The sequence below is a fragment of the Choloepus didactylus genome, chromosome 13, assembly GCF_015220235.1.
Source record: "Choloepus didactylus isolate mChoDid1 chromosome 13, mChoDid1.pri, whole genome shotgun sequence".
NCBI classification, from domain to species: domain Eukaryota; kingdom Metazoa; phylum Chordata; class Mammalia; order Pilosa; family Megalonychidae; genus Choloepus; species Choloepus didactylus.
The window spans coordinates 77777597-77793551 of record NC_051319.1 but is presented as its reverse complement, the minus strand read 5'-3'; the positions used below and the strand labels follow the sequence as shown (position 1 = coordinate 77793551).

Here is a 15955-nt window from a genome sequence, read left to right as displayed (position 1 = left end):
GATAGAACAAAATCCTCCTCAGTAAAAGACACTAGATAAAAGACAGAAAGTGCTCCAGAATAGTAGTTCCAGGGTTCCACTGGATGGGCAGGGACTTCTAAATCCACAGTGACTGTGCACTTGGAGAAACCAAGAGATGGCATTCAGAGTCATGTAAGTGTTTGATCCGGAGTGCTGTTGGGGAACCACAGCTGGAGTCACGCCACAGTGGGTAGAAATGGAGACTGTATTCGGAAGTGGGTTAGAGTAAGACCTGGAAAGCTGTCAGGGAGTCGGCAGCAGGAGCCACAGTCAATCGCGATGGAGAATGCCTTCCATGCCCCGGGCACCCACCTCAGTTACCTGGCATGGGTGATAACCCTTTGCACACCCACAGCTAAGAGTTTATGAGCCAGGAAGAGCCACTGCAGCAGGGAGACCAAAGTGGGTAGTTTCCTCGCCCTGTGAAGCCATCTATGCAGCGGGCCAAGAGCTTTTTCAAGAGAACTCAGGATTCAGCTAGCTTATGATGGTGCAACTCCTACTCTGAGGAAACCCATGGGGTGCACAGCCTAGAGGTGGAGGTGCTGCATGGAGGTGCCAGGAGCCCTATACTAATCCCAGGGACTTGTAGGCCCACAGCAGAGAGGGACTGTGGGGAATCTGAGCTGAAAGGTTAGACATGTGCTGCAGCCCCACAGTATTCCAGCTGCAGCCCTGGAAATGGCTGGGAGTAATGGGTCTGAAAGCCATCTTCCCTGCCAAACTGCAGAGTGCACACTCCCCACCCACAGGGCTGGCAGTCCCTGTGGATTGGTGTACTGATTGGACATCCACATGGTTTGGACCCCTACTCACTGCATAAATGAAGTTGGGGAGATCTGGACTGAGGGTAAGAGGTGGTTTGGAAGCACCAACTGCTGGTAGATCAGGGAAAGTGCACTGCACCAAGGCTGTAGCTCTGTCAAATAATACACAATTGTTTAAATAAGCCTGCATATCCTAGAAGAACCCTACCAAGATAAGCAAATGCCAAGATGCCAAAATCAACAGAAAATTATACAGCATATGAAGAAACCAGAAAATATGGATAACCCAAATGCCCAAATTAAAAAACCAAAAGAGACACAGAACTTGGAGTAATTAATCGAAGAAATAATCAAAAACACCAATTCCATTGCTCAGGATATAAAGAACATCAAGAAGACCCTAGAAGAGCATAAAGAAGAATTTGCAAGAGTAAATAAAAAAGAGGATCTTATGGAAATAAAAGAAAGTGTTGATCAAATGAAAAAGACCCTTGAAATGCATAACAGCAGATAAGATGAAGCAGAGGAACTAATAAGCAAACTTGAAGAAAGTGTTTTGGAAAGTGAAAGCAAAAAAGAACAAAGTGGTTCCAGATTCCTCCCCAGGAGTCATATTCCACATTGCCAGGGGGACTTGTCCTTAGGAAGACTGTTACTGCAGAGGAGAGGCCAGGCCTGCTTGTAATTGTGCCTAAGTGTTTCCTCCTGAATGCCTCTTTGTTGCTCAGATGTGGTCCTCTCTCTCCAGCTAAGCCAACTTGGCAGGTAATATCACTGCCCTCCCCATGCGTGGGATCTGACATCCAGGGATATAAATCTCTCCGGCAACGTGGAATATGACTCCCATGAAGGAATCTAGAGCCGGCATTGTGGGATGGAGAACATCTGCTTGACCAAAAGGGGGATGTGAAATGAAATGAAATAAGTCTCAGTGGTTGAGAGATTCCAAAAGATGCCAAGAGGTCACTCTGTGGGCACACTTACACACTTACACACAATATAGATAACCCTTTTTCAGTTCTAATGACTTGGAATAGCTAGCAGTAAATACCTGAAACTATCAAACTACAACCCTTAGGACTTGAAAACGATTGTATAAAAACATAGCTCATGAGGGGTGACAATGTGATTGGGAAAGCCATGTGGATCACACTCCCCTTTGTCCAGTGTATTGATGGATGAGTAGAAAAACGGGAAGAAAAAAAAAGCACCCAGTGTTCTTTTTTACTTTAATTGTTCTTTATCACTTTAATTTTTATTCTTATTACTTTTGTGTGTGTAGTAATGAAAATGTTCAGGGGTTGATTTTGATGATGTATACACAACTATATGGTGGTGCTGTGAACAACTGATTGTACTCTTTGTATGACTGACATGGTATGTGAATATATCTCAATAAAATTGAATTATTTTAAAAAAAAGGTGAAAAAAATAAAAAAATTTGAAATAGATCCCAGGGATATGATGGACAACATGAAGTGCAAAAATATAAGAATCATTGGTGTTCCAGAAGGGGAAGAGAAGAATAAAGGCCTAGAAAGAGTATTCAAAGACATTGTTGGGGAAAACTTCCCAACCCTTCTAAATGACATAAATACGCAAATCATAAATGCCCAATGAACACAAAACACACATACTCTGATCAGATTGTGAAATGCTGAAGAGAAGGAGTAGGTTCTGAAAGCAGCAAGAGAGAAGCAATTCACCACACACAAGGGAAACAACATAAGACTAAGTAATGACTACTCAGTGGCCACCATGGAGGTAAGAAGGCAGTGGTATGACATATTTAAAATTCTGAAAGAGAAAAACTGCCAAGCAAGAATTCTTTATCCAGCAAAGCTCCCCTTCAAATCTGAAGGAGAGCTTAAAATCTTCACAAACAAACCAATGCTGAGAGAATTTGCAACAAGAGACCTGCCCTACAAGAAATAATAAAGGGAGTCCTATCAGCTGGGGAAAAAAGAAAGGAGAGAGAAATCTGGAGAAGGGCACAGAACTAACAAGTGTTAGTAAGGGTACATTAAAGGAAATAAAGAGAGAGGGGAAAAATATATCTGACAAATAAAAACCAAAGGATATGATGGCTGATTCAAGAACTGCCTCCACAGGAATAACATTGAATGTGAATGGATTCAACTCCCCAATTAAAAGATACAGATTAGCAGAATGGATTTAAAAATATGAACCAACAATATGTTGCTTACACGAGACTCATCTTACACCCAGAGACAAAAAGAAATTTAAAGTCAAAAGATGGAAAAAAATATTCCATGCACGCTACAGCCGAAAGAAAGCAGGAGTAACAATATTAGTTTCAGATAAATTAGACATTAAATGCAACGATGTCATAAGAGACAAAGAAGGACACTATATACTAATAAAAGGGACAATTCACCAAGAAGAAATAACAATGATAAATGTCTATGCATCCAATCAAGGTGCTCCTAAGTATATGAGACAAACATTGGAAAAACTGAAGGAAGCAATAGATGTTTCCACAATAATTATGGGAGACTTCAATACATCACTCTCTCCTACAGACAGATCAACCAGACAGAGGACCAATAAGGAAAATGAAAAACTGAACAGTGTGATAAATGAATTTGACTTAACAGACATAAATAGAGCATTACATCCCAATTCACCAGGATACACATTGTTCTCTAGTGTCCATGGAACTCTCTCCAGAATAGATCATATGCTGGGCCATAAAAGAAACCTCAACAAATTTAAAAAGATTGAAATTATCCAAGCACATTCTCTGATCACAATGGAATACAATTAGAAGTCAATTACCATCAAAGATCTAGAACATTCAAAAATATCTGGAGGTTAAACAGCACACTTCTAAACAATCAGTGGGTTAACAAAGAAATAGCAAGAGAAATTGCTAAATATCTAGAGACAAATGAAAATGAGAGCAGAACATAGCAAAACTTATGGGATGCAGTGAAGGCAGTATTGAAGGGAAATTTATAGCTCTAAATGCATCCATTAAAAAGGAAGAAAGAGCTAAAACCAAAGAACTAATGGAACAACTGTAGAAGCTAGAAAAGGAACAGCAAACTAATCCTAAACCAAGTAGGAAAAAGAAATAACAAGGAATAAAGCAGAAATAAATGACATCGAGGATAAAAGAACAAAAGAGAATAAATAAAACCAAAAGCTGGTTCTTTGAGAAGATCAACAAGATCAACAAACACTTAGCTAGACTGACAAAATCAAAAAGACAGAAGACCCAAATAAACAAAGTAATAAATGAGAGAGGGGACATTACTGCACATCCTGAAAAATTTTTTTAAAACATAAGAGGATACTATGCCAATCAGTCATCAAAAATCTTCCCACAAATAAATGCCCAGGGCCAGATGGCTTCACAGGGGAATTCTACCAAACTTTCCAGAAAGAACTGACACCAATCTTACTCAAACTCTTTCAAAACATTGAAAAAAATGGAACACTACCTAACTCATTTTATGAAGCTAACATCAATCTAATACCAAAACCAGGCAAAGATGCTACAAAAAAGGAAAACTACCGGCCAATCTCCCTAATGAATATAGATGCAAAAATCCTCAACAAAATACTTGCAAATCGAATCCAAAGACACATTAAAAAAATCATACACCATGACCAAGTGGGGTTCATTCCAGGCATGCAAGGATGGTTCAACATAAGAAAAACAATCAATGTATTACAACACATTAAAAACTCGAAAGGGAAAAATCAATTGATCATCTCAATAGATGCTGAAAAAGCATTTGACAAAATCCAACATCCCTTTTTGATAAAAACACTTCAAAAGGTAGGAATTGAAGGAAACTTCCTCAACATGATAAAGAGCATATATGAAAAACCCACCGCCAGCATAGTACTCAATGGTGAGAGACTGAAAGCCTTCCCTCTAAGATCAGGAACAAGACAAGGATGCCCGCTGTCACCACTGTTATTCAACATTGTGCTGGAAGTGCTAGCCAGGGCAATCCGGCAAGACAAAGAAATAAAAGGCATCCAAATTGGAAAAGAAGAAGTAAAACTGTCATTGTTTGCAGATGATATGATCTTATATCTAGAAAACCCTGAGAAATCAACGATACACCTACTAGAGCTAATAAACAAATTTAGCAAAGTAGCGGGATACAAGATTAATGCACATAAGTCAGTAATGTTTCTATATGCTAGAAATGAACAAACTGAAGAGACACTCAAGAAAAAGATACCATTTTCAATAGCAACTAAAAAAGTCAAGTACCTAGGAATAAACTTAACCAAAGATGTAAAAGACCTATACAAAGAAAACTACATAACTCTACTAAAAGAAATAGAAGGGGACCTTAAAAGATGGAAAAATATTCCATGTTCATGGATAGGAAGGCTAAATGTCATTAAGATGTCAATTCTACCCAAACTCATCTACAGATTCAATGCAATCCCAATCAAAATTCCAACAACCTACTTTGCAGACTTGGAAAAGCTAGCTATCAAATTTATTTGGAAAGGGAAGATGCCTCGAATTGCTAAAGACACTCTAAAAAAGAAAAACGAAGTGGGAGGACTTACACTCCCTGACTTTGAAGCTTATTATAAAGCCACAGTTGCCAAAACAGCATGGTACTGGCACAAAGATAGACATATAGATCAATGGAATCGAATTGAGAATTCAGAGATAGACCCTCAGATCTATGGCCGACTGATCTTTGATAAGGCCCCCAAAGTCACCGAACTGAGCCATAATGGTCTTTTCAACAAATGGGGCTGGGAGAGTTGGATATCCATATCCAAAAGAATGAAAGAGGACCCCTACCTCACCCCCTACACAAAAATTAACTCAAAATGGACCAAAGATCTCAATATAAAAGAAAGTACCATAAAACTCCTAGAAGATAATGTAGGAAAACATCTTCAAGACCTTGTATTAGGAGGCCACTTCCTAGACTTTACACCCAAAGCACAAGCAACAAAAGAGAAAATAGATAAATGGGAACTCCTCAAGCTTAGAAGTTTCTGCACCTCAAAGGAATTTCTCAAAAAGGTAAAGAGGCAGCCAACTCAATGGGAAAAAATTTTTGGAAACCATGTATCTGACAAAAGACTGATATCTTGCATATACAAAGAAATCCTACAACTCAATGACAATAGTACAGACAGCCCAATTATAAAATGGGCAAAAGATATGAAAAGACAGTTCTCTGAAGAGAAAATACAAATGGCCAAGAAACACATGAAAAAATGTTCAGCTTCACTAGCTATTAGAGAGATGCAAATTAAGACCACAATGAGATACCATCTAACACCGGTTAGAATGGCTGCCATTAAACAAACAGGAAACTACAAATGCTGGAGGGGATGTGGAGAAATTGGAACTCTTATTCATTGTTGGTGGGACTGTATAATGGTTCAGCCACTCTGGAAGTCAGTCTGGCAGTTCCTTAGAAAACTAGATATAGAGCTACCATTCGATCCAGCGATTGCACTTCTCGGTATATACCCGGAAGATCGGAAAGCAGTGACACGAACAGATATCTGCACGCCAATGTTCATAGCAGCATTATTCACAATTGCCAAGAGATGGAAACAACCCAAATGTCCTTCAATAGATGAGTGGATAAATAAAATGTGGTATATACACACGATGGAATACTACGCGGCAGTAAGAAGGAACGATCTGGTGAAACATATGACAACATGGATGAACCTTGAAGACATAATGCTGAGCGAAATAAGCCAGGCACAAAAAGAGAAATATTATATGCTACCACTAATGTGAACTTTGAAAAATGTAAAACAAATGGTTTATAATGTAGAATGTAGGGGAAATAGCAGTAGAGAGCAATTAAGGAAGGGGGAGCAATAATCCAAGAAGAACAGATAAGCTATTTAACGTTCTGGGGATGCCCAGAAATGACTATGGTCTGTTAATTTCTGATGGATGTAGTAGGAACAAGTTCACTGAAATGTTGCTATATTATGTAACTTTCTTGGGGTAAAGTAGGAACATGTTGGAAGTTAAGCAGTTATCTTAGGTTAGTTGTCTTTTTCTTACTCCCTTGCTATGGTCTCTTTGAAATGTTCTTTTATTGTATGTTTGTTTTCTTTTTAACTTTTTTTTTCATACAGTTGATTTGAAAAAAGAAGGGAAAGTTAAAAAAAAAAAAAAGAAAGAAAAAAGACAAACAAGGAAAAAAAAAAAAAAAGATGTAGTGCCCCCTTGAGGAGCCTGTGGAGAATGCAGGAGTATTCGCCTACCCCACCTCCATGGTTGCTAACATGACCACAGACATAGGGGACTGGTGGTTTGATGGGTTCAGCCCTCTACCATAAGTTTTACCCTTGGGAAGACGGTTGCTGCAAAGGAGAGGCTAGGCCTCCCTGTATTTGTGCCTAAGAGTCTCCTCCTGAATGCCTCTTTGTTGCTCAGATGTGGCCCTCTCTCTCTGGCTAAGCCAACTTGAAAGGTGAAATCACTGCCCTCCCCCCTACGTGGGATCAGACACCCAGGGAAGTGAATCTCCCTGGCAACGTGGAATATGACTCCCGGGGAGGAATGTAGACCCGGCATCGTGGGATGGAGAACATCTTCTTGACCAAAAGGGGGATGTGAAAGGAAATGAAATAAGCTTCAGTGGCAGAGAGATTCCAAAACGAGCCGAGAGATCACTCTGGTGGGCACTCTTACGCACACTTTAGACAACCTTTTTTAGGTTCTAAAGAATTGGGGTAGCTGGTGGTGGATACCTGAAACTATTAAACTACAACCCAGAACCCATGAATCTCGAAGACAGTTGTATAAAAATGTAGCTTATGAGGGGTGACAGTGGGACTGGGAATGCCATAAGGACCAAACTCCACTTTGTCTAGTTTATGGATGGATGTGTAGAAAAGTAGGGGAAGCAAACAAACAGACAAAGGTACCTAGTGTTCTTTTTTACTTCAATTGCTCTTTTTCACTCTAATTATTATTCTTGTTATTTTTGTGTGTGTGCTAATGAAGGTGTCAGGGATTGATTTAGGTGATGAATGTACAACTATGTAATGGTACTGTAAACAATCGAAAGTACAATTTGTTTTGTATGACTGCGTGGTATGTGAATATATCTCAATAAAATGATGATTAAAAAAAAAAAAAAAGAAAATCCATTAAAAAAAAAAAAAAAAAAGAGGATACTATGAACAACTGTATGCCAACAAACTAGATATAGTAGTAGAAATGGACAATTTCCTGGAAACACATGAACAATGTAGATTGACCAGAGAAGAAAGAGAAGACCCCAACAAACCAATCACAAGCAAAGAGATCCAATAAGTCATCAAAAAGCTTCCTACAAATAAAAGCCCAGGCCAGGTGGCTTCAGAGGGGAATTCAACAAACTTTCCAAAAAGAACTGACACCAATCTTACTTAAACTCTTTTTAAAAACTGAAGAAAATGGAACACTACCTAACTCATTTTATGAAGCTAACATCACTCTAATACCAAAACCAGGTAAAGATGCTACAAAAAAGGAAAACTACTGGCCAATCTCCATCAAGAATACAGACGCAAAAATTCTCAACAAAATACCTCCAAATCAAATCCAAAGACACATTAAAAAAATCATACACCATGACCAAGTGGGGTTCATTCCAGACATGCAAAGATGGTTCCACATAAGAAAATCAGTCAATGTAACACAAACATCAAAAAATCAAAAGGGAAAAATCAAAAGATCTCAATAGATGCTGAAAAAGCATTCGACAAAATCCAGCATCCTTTTTTGATAAAAACAGTTCAAAAGGTGGGAATTGAAGGAAACTTCCTCAATATGATAAAGAGCATATATGAAAAATCCACAGCCAGCATAGTACTCAATGGTGAGAGACTGAAAGCCTTCCCTCTAAGATCAGGAACAAGAAAAGGATCACCACTGTTATTCAACATTATGCTGGAAGTGCTAGCCAGGGCAATCCGGCAAGACAAAGAAATAAAAGGCATCCAAATTGGAAAGGAAGAAGTAAAACTGTCACTGTTTGCAGATGATATGATCTTATATCTGGAAAACCCTGAGAAATCAACAATACAGCTACTAGAGCTAATAAACAAATTTAGCAAAGTAGCGGGATACAAGATTAATGCACATAAGTCAGTAATGTTTCTATATGCTAGAAATGAACAAACCGAAGAGACACTCAAGAAAAAGATACCATTTTCAATAGCAACTAAAAAAATCAAGTACCTAGGAATAAACTTAACCAAAGATGTAAAAGACCTATACAAAGAAAACTACATAACTCTAGTAAAAGAAATAGAAGGGGACCTTAAAAGATGGGAAAAAAACACCGCGTTCATCAAGTGGAAGGCTAAATGTCATTAAGATGTCAATTCTACCCAAACTCATCTACAGATTCAATGCAACTCCAATCAAAATTCCAACAACCTACTCTGCAGACTTGGAAAAACTAGTTATCAAATTTATTTGGAAGAGAAATATGCCTCGAATTGCTAAAAACATTCTAAAAGAGAAAACGAAGCAGGAGGTCTCATGCTTACTGACTTTGAGGATTAGTATAAAGCCACAGTAGTCAAAAGAGCGAAGTACTGGCACAAAGATAGACATACTGATCAATGGAATCAAATTGAGAATTCAGAGACAGACCACCAGATCTACAGTTGACTAATCTTTGATAAGGCCCCCAAAGCCACTGAACTGGGACATAACAGTTTCTTCAACAAATGGGGCTGGGAGAACTGGATATCCATATCCAAAAAGAATGAAAGAGGACCCTTACCTCACGCCCCACACAAAAATAGACTCAAAGTGGATCAAAGATCTCAATATAAGAGACAGTACCACAATACTGCTAGAAGATAATGTAAGGAAACATCTTCAAGGCCTTGTATTAGGAGGTCACTTCTTAGACCTTACACCCAAAGAATAAGCAACGAAAGAAAAAACAGATAATGGGAACTCCTCAAAATTAAAAGCTTCTGTACCTCAAAAGAATTTGTCAAAAAGTGACGAGGCAGCCAACTCAATGGGAAAAAATATTTGGAAACCATGATATCTTGCATATATAAAGAAATCTTACAACTCAATGACAATAGTACAAACAGCCCAATTATACAAGAGGCAAAAGATATGAAAAGACTTTTCTCTGGAGAGGAAATACAAATGGCTAAAAAGCAAATGAAAAAAAAAATGTTCGTCTTCACTAGCTATTTAGGGAGATGCAAATTAAAACCACAATGAGGTATCATCTCATACCAATTAGAATGGCTGCCATTAAACAAACAGGAAACAACAAATGCTGGAGAGGAAGTGGAGAAATTAGAACTCTCACACATTGCTGATGGGACTGTATAATGATACAGCCACTCTGGAAGACAGTCTGGTGATTTCTGAGAAAACTAGATATCACATTACCCTTCGATACAGCAATTTCACTTCTCAGTATATACCCAGAAGATCTGAAAGCAGTGACAAGAACAGATATTTGCACACCGATTTCATAGCAGCATTATTCACAATTGCCAAGAAATGGAAACAATCCAAATGTCCTTCAACAAAATGTGGTATATACACACACGATGGAATACTACGTGGCAGTAAGAAGAAACAAGTTTCTGAAACATATGACAACATGGATGAATCTTGAAGACATAGTGCTCAGCGAAATAAGCCAGACACAAAAAAGAGAAATAATGTATGTCACCACTAATGTGAACTCTGTGAAAAATGTAAAATAAGTGTTTTATATTGTAGAATGCAGGGGGCCTAGAGATAGACAACAACTAGTGAAAGGGGAATAGTAATCTAATAAAAACAGATAAGCTAATGAAGGTAATCTCAATGTTATGGGAATGCACAGGGATGATGATGGTTTGTAAATTTTCTTGGGTATGGTAGGAACATGTTGGAAGCAATGTAGTTATTTTAGGTTATTTGTTTCTCTTATTCCTTTGTTTTGATTTTTTTTAATTTTTTGATAAATAACGTTAAAAATATACATGGTAATTAGCGAAGATCAGGAGTAATACATATCTTCTTCAATGAATGTGGGGGTATAAGTTTTCAAAAAACCTATTTAAGGATAATTTGGTAATATCTGTCCAAATTCCAAAAGAGTGCTTTTACTCCAGCAATTCCATAGCTAAGAATTTATGCTACAGCTAGAAGTTCCAGGACAATGTTGAATAACAATGGTGACAGTGGGCATCCCTGTCTTGTTCCTGATCTTAGAGGGAAAGTTTTCAATCTTTCCCCATTAAGTATGATGCTAGCTGTGGGTTTTTCATATATTGCCTGCATCATATTGAGAAGGTTCCCTTCTATTCCTATCCTTTGAAGTGTTTTCATTTTCAAGAAAGGATATTGAATTTTGTCAAATGCCTTTTCTGCATCAATCAGGATGATCATGTGGTTCCTCCGCTTTGATTTATTAATGTGGTGTATTACATTAATTGATTTTCTTGTGTTGAAGCAGCCTTGCAAACCCGGAATAAATCTCACCTGGTTGTGGTGAATAATTCTTTTAATGTGCTGCTGGATTCGATTTGCGGGTATTTTGTTGAGGATTTTTACATCTATTCTCATTAAAGGAATTGATCCATAATTTTCTTTTTTTTTGTAGTTATCTTTGTCTGATTTTGGTATTAGGGTGATGTTGGCTTCAAAGAATGAGTTAGGTAGCTTTCCCTCTTCTTCAATTTTTTTTGAGGAGTTTGAGCAGGATTGGTAATAATTCTTGAATGCTTGGTGTGCTGGTTTGAGTGTATTATGTCCCCCAGAAAAAGCCATATTCTTTGATGCAATCTTATGGGGCAGACATATCAGGGGGGATTAAGTTGGAATGTTTGGATTAGGTTGTTTGCATGGAAATGTGCCCCACCCAACTGTAGGTGATAACTCTGATGAGATATTTCCATGGAGGCATGGCCCCACTCACTCAGGGTGGGCCTTGATCAGTGGAGCCATATAAATGAGCTGACAAACAGAAGGAACTCAGTGCAGCTGTGAGTGACATTTTGAAGAGTAGCTACAGCCAAGAGGGACACTTGATAAAAGCACAGGAGCTGCAGATGAGAGACAGTTTGAAGACGGCCGTTGAAAGCAGACTCTTGCTCCGGAGAAGCTGAGAGAGGACAACTAAGAGTGACATTTTTGAGGAACTGCAGCCTAGAGAGAAACATCCTGGGAGAAAGCCATTTTGAAACCAGAACTTTGGAGCAGACACCAGCCACGTGCCTTCCCGGCTAACAGAGGTTTCCCGGACACCACTGGCTATCCTCCAGTGAAGGTACCCGATTGCTGATGTGTTGCCTTGGACACTTTATGGCCTTAAGACTGTAACTGTGTAACCAAATAAACTCCCTTTTATAAAAGCCAATCCATCTCTGTTGTTTTGCATTCTGGCAGCATTAGCAAACTAGAACACTTGATAGAATTCACATGTGAAGCCATCTGGTCCTGGGCTTTTCTTTTTTGGGAGCTTTTTGATAACTGACTCAATCTCTTTACTTGTGATTGGTTTGTTGAGGTCATCTATTTCTTCTTGAGTCACTGTCTGTTGTTTACACTTTTCTAGGAAGTTGTCCATTTCATGTAAGTTGTCTAGTTTATTACCATATAGTTCCTCATAGTATCTTCTCATTATCTCCTGTATTTCTGCAGGGTCAGTAGTTATGTCTCCTTTCCAAATTCTGATTACATTTATTTGCATCTGCTCTTTCTTTTTCTTTTTCTTTTTCTTTCTTTCTTTCTTTTTTTTTTTTTTTGGTTAGCCTAGCTAGGGGTCCATCAATTCTATTGATTTTCTCAAAGAACCAACTACTTCCGGTTTTGTTGATTCTGGTAGCATAATATTGTAAATACTCCGAACAAAGATGTCTGTGAGTAGAGCTGAAAGAGGTAGGATGGGGCATGAATGACCCAGAGGTAAAGACAGACGATAAAGACTGGGACTGTATAACTTAGCAAAAACTGGAGTGGCCAACGACTGTTACTAAATGTACTAATATACAAATGTTTTTACATGTGGCAGAACAAATGAATGTCAACCATGCAGAGTGTTGAAAAAGGGATGGTACTGGGGAGAAAACATAATCAAAGCAAACTGGAGTCTATGGTCAATCGTAACATTGTAATATGCTTCCATTAAATGTAACAAAAGCAATATGCCAAGGCTAAATGTGTATGAGGGGGACATAAGGAAGGGATATGGGATTCTTGGTAGTGGTGGTGTTGTCTGTCCTTACTATTATATTGTATTGTATGGCATTTTATTTTTCTTTTTATTATTTGCTAAAAATAAACTTTTTTTGTAGTAATCAATATGTTCAAGTGCTGACTGTGGTGATAAATGTACAACTATATGATGATACCGTGATCAACTGATTATACACTGTGGATAATTGTATTCATGATTTGCAATGGGTGGAGGTGGCCTAAGGGTACATCCACTGAGGAACAGAATGATGAACCATGGTGTATGCATACAATGCAATATTGAGCAACTATGAGAAGGAGTGAAGCTGTGAGACATGCATCGAGGTGAATGGATCCTGTAGACAGCATTTTGAGTGAAGTATGCCAGAAACAAAGGAGAAAACACTATAATGCCTCACTAACTACAATGTGTAAACTCAGAATTGAATCTTAGAGCACAGCCTATCAGGGGAATGATTACTGTAATGGTCCCTCAGACCCCAGACTCTGAGGACGATTAAGTTACCAAACAGTGCCATCTGCTGAACATACTACACGCCCTGTACAGAAATCCAGCCCTGTTTTGGCTGAGAAATAAGGAAGATCCAACAGTGAAAGCAGGGCCCTAAAACAAACCCAGGTTTTGCTAGCTGGTGGAAAACAAAGAACCACTGGAAGCCAGCAGATTTGTACTACCACATATAGTGAACTTGCTGGGGTGCTCAGTGCCTACCTCCTACCCCAGTGACAAGCCACAGTGGACACTTGATTTTGAGGGGAAAACTGGGGAGCAGAGCCAGTCTGACAACTGTCCAGGGAGAGAAAAAAGAAAAGATAGAGATCAAAGTCAACTAACAAGAAAACCTTAGGCAAAAGAGAGAAAACAACTTCCAGAATAAACCAATCAAAAAAGTCAGATGCCAGCAAAAAATCATGAGCCACATTAGGAAATGGGAAGATATCACCCAGTCAGAGGAAGAAATTAATATTTCAACTGAGATTCAGGCGTTGAAGCAACTCATTATAGATGTTCAAACAAATCTTTGAAATCAAATCAAGAGGTGAAAGAGAATGTGACAAAAGAGATGAAGGATAAAGCAACATTGTAGCAAAGTGTTAGTAGTGGTGTGGGGTGAGAAGAGCACAAATTAAAAGACCTTCCACTACTACTGTTCAGTAAGTGTAATAAAAATCCATTAGTAACATCTTTATTTTCTTTGGAGACATGATCCCTTTTTCTTTTGAATTGATATAGAATTAACACTTTTAAAATGCAGAAATAGTGGTTTTTCATGTATCCTTATTTTTCAGAGTATTTCTTCTCTAGTCTTAGTTGTATATTCCATCAAAGTCAGTAAGGAATCTTAGAGGAGCAAATCTGATAAGATAAGATGAGAACAGGTATATTTACTGGTATCAAAAACAACATTTATTCCTATATCTTAAAAATTAAAAAAAAACAGTGTCCCCTACCTTTGGTGCATCGAATCCTCATGACTGCCTCAAAACCAATCTTCCGTGTGAGGTACCGATGTAGTTCTTTCTGTAACTTCTGTACTTGGACTGGGTTGTGCTGCTGGTGGTAAGAAGGATAGTAATAGACACTACCTGCTGAATACCGAGAAATACAACCTGAAAGAAAACACATACTCCTTTTAAAACGTGCTGTTAACAACTATTACTAGACCAAAGTAACATAGGAATTTGAATCAATCCTTCCTTAAGTTTCCAAGATATTGTAAAAAAGAATATTTCACTTCTTTAATTAGTAGTATAGATATTTCTGTTACTAAATGTTTAGAATAGAAGAAAATAAGGTTTATAATAGACTAAAAAGCTCCAAGATAATAAAATTCATTTACTTTTTCCCTTACCTAGAATACCATCATATAAATTCTATTTTGATATTCATTTGGAAAAAAAAATCATTAGGAAGAACTTACCCAGAGAAGCCAAATCAGAATACTGTCCACTGAGAAGGAATAAGTCCACAGCTACCTGCTGACCAGAACAGTCCAATGCCAATTTCTTATAGAAGTCAGTGGATGGTGTCAAGTGTATTTCCTATTAATAGTAAATCACAAAGAGAAATTTTTTAAAAATAATTAAATGGTCACAAATTTTAAATACACATTTATATATACCAAGGTATTAATAACAAGTATCTGTGGGCAGTCTATAAAATCCTTTTGCTTTTGTTATATTTTCTGATTTTTTCAGTATGAAGTTTAAGTAATTTGCTATATGTATATATATATATATATATATATATATATATATATATATTTTTTTTTTTTTAATTTAAAAAAGAAAGAAATACATCTATTATACTAATTTCCTGACTGGCAAAGATAATTATTATAACTAAAATCTATTAAATGCTCAGTATGCTGGAAATTGTTCTAAACAATTAATATGTAATATATATTAAGCCTTCTCTACTATCCTGAGAAGTTCATACTATCATAATCCTCAATACACACACACACACACACACACACAAAAGCAAGGTGGGCAGAGACATTAAATTAACTATTCAAAGTCACACATCTAATAAGCAGTGGAACTTATTAGGTAGTCTGACTCCAGAACTGACATCATTAATCATTATATACAACCTCTCTCTAACAATCTTTTGGAAAAAACAGGTCTAAAAGTTTCAACATAAAACAAGATGCTCAAATACAATTCATGGTGGTCAGTATACCATATTATGACTATTCCTAACTGGTCATCCAGGTTCTACTACTTTGTGCCTCGCAAGCATATTCTCTTAGTTTGCCAGACTTTCCCATTAAAGGCAGGTCGAACTGCCAGTTAAAGATCTAAAAATTAGGAAAGGTCAATCAGATAAAGAATAATATCATAAAATGGAAATGTCTACATAAAGTAGAAATCTTTTACCCACTTCCTTACATTCCCTCATCCCCACACATGAAAAACAACAACAACAAAAAAACAAGTTCTGTGGTCAAAGGGACTG

General features: G+C 37.6%; 1 protein-coding gene across 4 annotated transcripts in view; it reads right to left on the bottom strand.

The window, feature by feature from the left end:
- Positions 1 to 15955, bottom strand: part of SEC24A (SEC24 homolog A, COPII coat complex component) — an 85607-nt gene that overhangs the window by 23978 nt on the left and 45674 nt on the right. For 3 of the 4 annotated variants that reach the window (XM_037802175.1, XM_037802177.1, XM_037802176.1), the window contains 2 exons: positions 14916 to 15036; positions 14446 to 14604 (listed from right to left, as the gene is read on the bottom strand). In XM_037802175.1, the coding sequence (XP_037658103.1) occupies positions 14446 to 14604; positions 14916 to 15036 (280 nt within the window). Of the gene's footprint in view, positions 1 to 13354; positions 14351 to 14445; positions 14605 to 14915; positions 15037 to 15955 lie in introns of those variants that run through there. The other variant, XM_037802178.1, reaches the window with a different exon arrangement.